We start from the raw sequence: 6,000 nt of genomic DNA, 5'->3' as shown, positions 1-6,000 counted from the left end.
CCGAGGAGGAGTTGACCGAGGAGCACGAGACAGACGCACTGCTAGAGGAACCGAGGGAGGCGTCTCCAAGTAAGGCAGGTGAGCCGCAACAGAGCACGATCGGGGGGACAGCCCCTAGATGTGGGCACTACACCCTAAGATCTGCACCGAGAGCCCCAGAAAAGTTAAGAGACTATGGCCCTCATTAGAACTCCGGCGGAAAACCACGGTGCTATTAGCACCATGGTCGATGCCGGAGTCCGCCATGGCGGAATGGGGAATTACCACCCCATTCCAAGGTTGGCGGGGTGGTAATTCCCCCTGCCACCATGGCCCTTCCCCATTCCCATTTTTGCCCCATAGGGCATAATGGGAACGGGGAAGGCGGTAAGTACGGTACCACAAATTGCGGTACCGTACTTACCACGAGAGTATCCCTCAATTTCCTGGTGCGTGGTCTAGACCAGCTGTTAAAGTAGGGGCCCGCAAAGGGACCTCGTAATCAGGCGTTAAGGGTTTAACGGAGCCGACACCTTTTACAGCGCCGTTAACCCCTTAACGCCAGGGTCCTAATGAGGGCCTATGAGTGGTAGGACTATTACGTGCGCTGGACTAGAATGCACAGTAGAGTTTAGTTGAATCAGTTGGACATGATTGTAGTTAGTGTTTTAAGTTATTGGGAAAAAGGAGGAATGTTGTGTACGCCTCACGACACCGCGTTGCGGGACGTGAGGCGCGTTAAATAAAAGCCCCGCCTCTGCAGGAGGGGAGCAGTTCCGGGCAAGCGGCAAGCCACAGTGTGTCTCTTTTCATTCGTGCTCCGCAGCAAGGCCTCGGCCCGCGGAGCCCCACGTGCGTTCTCCCTCGCCGGCGCACCCGCGGGAGAAGCCATTACACTTACCTCTTCCGCTGCAGTCGAAAACGCCCATGATGTGATAGCGTGTACTTCATGGACAGGTTGTAGGGGCTGGGAGTGTTATGCTCCCAGTGCAGAGGGGTGGATAATGGATTCCTGAAGTTGAGCCTGGGACCTTCCAAGAAAGTACCGGGACGAGGAAGAGGTATGTAGAGGTAATGTTTAGTGCTTAATCCTGTTTCTATGCTGCCAGACGAAAGAAAAGCATTTGTCCAGGATGCCAACACTTTTTGATCAGTCTCCAGGTTCCCCACCTGATGGCATACATGCAGTTTGCAGGTATTAGCAATCACAGCACTGCATTACAAACACAAACCACCATAATTTGGAAGAACATGTATATATTTTGAATTTTTCTTGAGGAGAGTGCTACACAGCTAGTGTAAGGCTCATTAGAAAACAAAACTCATATCTTGGGAAAAGAAACAAAAAATCGCTCTTCCAGCCAAACTGCGCCGTGCAGGGAGGAGGCCAGTGATTGGCTTGGCGCTGAAGAGAGGCGTTAGAATGGAGTTCATTAAGGGAGGCTAACTGCAGGCCGCTTCTGATGCGCCACCATGTGTCAATTGTCCTGCGAAACCATTTTGTAAAGTTGGCCACCCACCCTTTTTTAACAGCTAAATAAAACGGGTTTACTTACACCAGTTGAATGGTTGAGGCATATTTGATGTGCCTTGAGCATTGCCATGTTGTACTATTTCTCCTCCTGGTCTCCCACCGCTAGTGACGCAACTGACTGGCAGGGATTATTTGTGCACTGCTTCTTTAAGGCGTGTGCTTCGCGTCGCTAATATCGCAGTGTAATTTGGTGGGGTAGCCATGGTGACAATAAGAAGCCAGGCTGGGTTCTCACAGCCTGCTCTGCGGGCAGAAAGCCGGACCGTCAGACGCTGCCCGCAGAGACGGAAGGGCCCCGCACTTTCGACTTGCTGCCGCACTTTCGACTTGCTGGAGGGCCCCGTCCCACCCTCTCGTCCCTTCAGGGTCTGCATGTTCCTCAAAACTCTCCCTGCGGCTACTAGAGGGCGCTGCAACATCCATGTCTGACTCCTGCACTGCCCGTGCAGCTCAGTAGAAGCCTTCCGGTGGAGGGATTGACGGCAGGAGTACACACCTGATGGACCCCGCAGGGCAGAAATCGATTCTGTGAGTACCAGACCGTTGGTATATTTATTACCAATAATCCTGTGAGTCCAACCATTTCTTTTTTTTTTTAGTGTGTGTGTTCGTTTGTGGTCCCTTATTTGAAATCTCTCAAAATGAATTCTGCTGTGCCCCGTGCTGTGTTTTTATAAGTCCCGCACTGTTTTTTTGTGACAATAGGAAAGACTAGACATTGTATGAATAACTTTACATATTAACAGTATATTCAAACTGCAGCAGTGTAAATGCACAGTGACGTTCATTGTTATCCTGGGAGTTTACTGAATTAGTTCAGTGTTATCGTGGCGAGTAAAACTGCCGAAATTATCTGTGCAAGCAACCATTCCCCCACGTCGCTCTGTTACTTTTGAAGGGTCCTCACGACATGGATAGAAACTTCTATCTACCCTTTGATAATGTTTTTTTTGGTGATTTATTTAAGTGCATACAGTTGAATAAACAACTTTTTACACTAGCTTTCCAGCAGAATACAATGATGCAGATGTAATATATAAAAGAGAAAAAGAATGATTGATATTATTTAAAATACGTCATCAACAAGTCAATACACTTATTTCTATTAAAACAATGAACACAAGTCATATCAAAACCTAAAACAAAAAAACGCATCAAATGTGCAATCACAAAAACCATTACAGAGGTTCACTGGAAATGTCCACAGCCCTCAATAGTCAAGTATCTTTAGCTTCTGGGAGAATAGCACTAGCTCTAAGCCAAACATGATGGGCCGCAGAGGCCAGCAAGTACGATTCTGCTGCAAAGAGCGAGCTCTAAAATTAGTCCCTTTCAGACTTCTTCAACTATACATATGCCTTGTCATAGTAATCTCATAAAACAGGGTAATGTGTCAATATATGCTGGGCAGTTTTGATTTGTTTGCCACAGAGGTTCCTCTAGCAGGATGCCCCGCCAAGCTCCCCTATTGGCATAAACGGTAATCCTGGTAATCGTTGTGTTCGGTCTCATATTAGTTTCCAGTATGAGACATAATGAGACCGCACACAATGTTACACAACATAATGCAAACACCCCAGTATCTAATAATTTAATTCCATCGATGCACTTGCTCCATTTGCAATAAAGATTCTGTTATAATTATGTGACAGAATTTATACTCCACAGTACACCACAGTGAAATATTGGAAAATCTTGTGTCACATGTCCTCTTGTAATAACAAGGCTCTCAATCTTGTCGAGCAACAAGTTGTAGTAGGAGAGACATTGTAAATAAATCTGTGGTGATATTGGAGCAATTTGAACCGTTGTGCTCTATGGTTGGCTCACCCGTCATTTATTTGTCTCGAAAACAAGCAAAACTGAAAAAACTATTAGCTGACAAAATTCAAACTATGTCCTGTACAGAGGAAGTTCAAATCCCGCCGTACACAACCGCTCAACTCTACGGCTACTTTTGTGAGCGATCTTAAACGCAATACTAGGCGTTCACGGAAAAGAGCTACCTGACAAAGAAAGACAAAAGAAGTTAAGACCGGTATCCTTACTAGTTGGCTTCTACAAGAGAATAAAGCTAATGTGACCAACGAGAGCCCTCAGAACGGTGATAGGAGTAATTCCTTCTCAAGTGACACTGATAGCTCAATGGATAGTTCTTGTAACCATCATCGACCTGATAAAAATAAGGCTGCGGTGGCAAGGAACCATGTTGCTACTGTGCCTAATCACCCCGTTGGTTGAAGTTGATGCAAGAGTGGTGACATTAAATGAAAAATCTGAGCATAAAACCAAGAACCCTTTTAATAGATCCACAATTGTGTTGCTGTTCTCGAAGGTCCCAGCTTGGCATAATCTTAAATCTTGTGATTTCGAGTTTGTTGAACCACTGATGAGGAACTTTGGAGCAATTACACTTGTTCACTGCGTCTTACCTTCAACGGCAGCACTGATATGTTCTCAAGGAGAGTCATTGGACTTTCTGGGTTATGATTTGGACTATGTGATTCCTCAAGCTAATGATTCTAAAGTGTGTGAAAATTGTATGAAAGGTAAATCTGTAGCCAAGCCAGTGTGGGAAAGCAAATCGCTTACTGAGCGCCAAGTGGGTATTCGCTGGTTGCAGCAACTGGTGGACCAAAGGCAGAAATTACAACCATGAGCATGCTTGGTTACCTCCTGGAACACTCGGGGGAATTCACATTTCATTAACCTGGGAAAGTCTTTTTATGTGATTGTTGATAACCCCATATTTCGGTTACAGGAAACCTGGTTGGTGAATAATTTTCATGTGGTACTCATGTTTTGTTCCAGCATAATGTGCTCAAGGGTCCTAAGGGTAGACCATATGTGGGACTCATTTTGGGGGTTAGCCATGATTTTCATGCTGTTGAGGTTACGCCTTCCTCATATAATGAAAATGTACATGCAGCTGAAGTTTATGTAAAGAATGAGGTGGATCCTTATAAAATATTAATAACTAATATATACGATCCTCCCAGTGGAGAACATACTGATAGAAGCTTTGACACCATTGATGAGCTTTTGACCAGACGGCTCTTGAAAGATCATAATACAAAGATTATATTAAGCGGTGACCTCAATGCGCAATGTGGAATCATGCACATGCCTGCTTGCTATCCCCTCTTAGCAGAAACAAATGTGTTGATCAATTCAAAGACTAATGCACATGGCATTAAATGGAAGAACTTTCTGCGTGAGTGGGGTTTTAGCTCACTGAATGGTAGAACTCCCAGTGACAATCCGTGTAAGTGTACCTGGGTTAGTGGCAATAACCCAGCTACACTAGATTACCTATGGGGTAACTCTGAAGTTCTGGACCTCATTTGTGATTTTGAGGTACTGAACATTGGTCTGAGTGACCACTCTTTTTGATAAAGGCCAATTTAAATCTTCCATCAACTAGAATGAGCGTGTGTGGCACTAAAAACATTTCCACTAATTGTGGTGGAACTCGAAAAAAATTGGGATGTCACCAAATTTAGAAAAATGACCGGGAGAATTTTGCCTTTGCTTGAGGCTTTAAATACAGAATCCGCTATCATGAGTGGCAATGAAATTGAGAGTTCTATCAAAGCAATTGCATTTGAAGTAGTAACATTGTATGGAGTTTCACTTATTGGCTCATGTAAAGTTTCGGAACGGGAGTATGGGGAGCTGTTAGCGACCAAACGGGCATATATGAAAGATCTACGCAGCTTTGAAAAAAACAGAATCTTCCTTTGTCTGAATTTAAAGTAACGAAAAAGAAATTGACCAACGAATATCGCAATTGTTGCAAACGTAGAAGACACGCAAAACGACAACAAAATGATACCTCAGCAGTATGGAGGATGTTAAATAAGGCCAGAACCGGCTTGCTTTAATCGACTCTGAATCCATTGGGGGAGAACACATGGGTGTCTTATATAACGCAAACCCTGATGAGACTTTTGAGGTTTCTAATAAATGTGTTAACATCATAATGTGGCCCATAAAATTCTCCATCAAGAGTATATCCAAAATAATTGTGCATCTAAAGAATTCCCGAGCTCCGGGCCCCAAAGGCCTTGCCTCTATAGTTATTAAACAGGATCCCCAAATATGGGCTGAATTGATCTTCATTTTGTGCAGGAGAGTATGCAAAGAACAACGTATTCCTACTTCATGGAATACAGCCATACCCATACCTTTGTTTAAATCCAGAGACAGGAAAATGCCTCAAAATTACAGCCAATTGTCTATATTGGATTCTACCAGCAAAGTGTTTGCAGCGATTGTGTTAGAACACTTGCTGTGTTGGTTTAAGGCAGAATCGCTGTTGCACCCTTTTCAATTTGGGTTTAGAGCAGGGACTAGTACCTCCTACAATATTCGCCTATTGGACGCAATTATAACAAGAGCCAAACAGCATGGTCATCCTCCTGTCTGGACATTAAGGCCGCGTTTGACAGTGGTAACCGTATACAACTGTGGGAAATTTTGGCAAA

The 6,000-nt window shown here is 44.3% G+C and overlaps 1 protein-coding gene across 1 annotated transcript in view; it reads left to right on the top strand.

The window, feature by feature from the left end:
* The first annotated feature begins 1,722 nt into the window (after positions 1–1,722).
* Positions 1,723–6,000, top strand: part of FLACC1 (flagellum associated containing coiled-coil domains 1) — a 356,560-nt gene continuing 352,282 nt past the window's right edge. Inside the window, exon 1 of the mRNA XM_069615462.1 lies at positions 1,723–2,041. Coding sequence (XP_069471563.1) covers positions 2,013–2,041 — 29 coding nt within the window. The 5' untranslated portion in view covers positions 1,723–2,012. The remainder of the gene's footprint in view (positions 2,042–6,000) is intronic.

The sequence above is a fragment of the Ambystoma mexicanum genome, chromosome 9 (assembly GCF_040938575.1).
Source record: "Ambystoma mexicanum isolate Mex_15411 chromosome 9, UKY_AmexF1_1, whole genome shotgun sequence".
Lineage (NCBI taxonomy): Eukaryota > Metazoa > Chordata > Amphibia > Caudata > Ambystomatidae > Ambystoma > Ambystoma mexicanum.
This window is presented reverse-complemented; position numbering and strand designations above follow the sequence as displayed.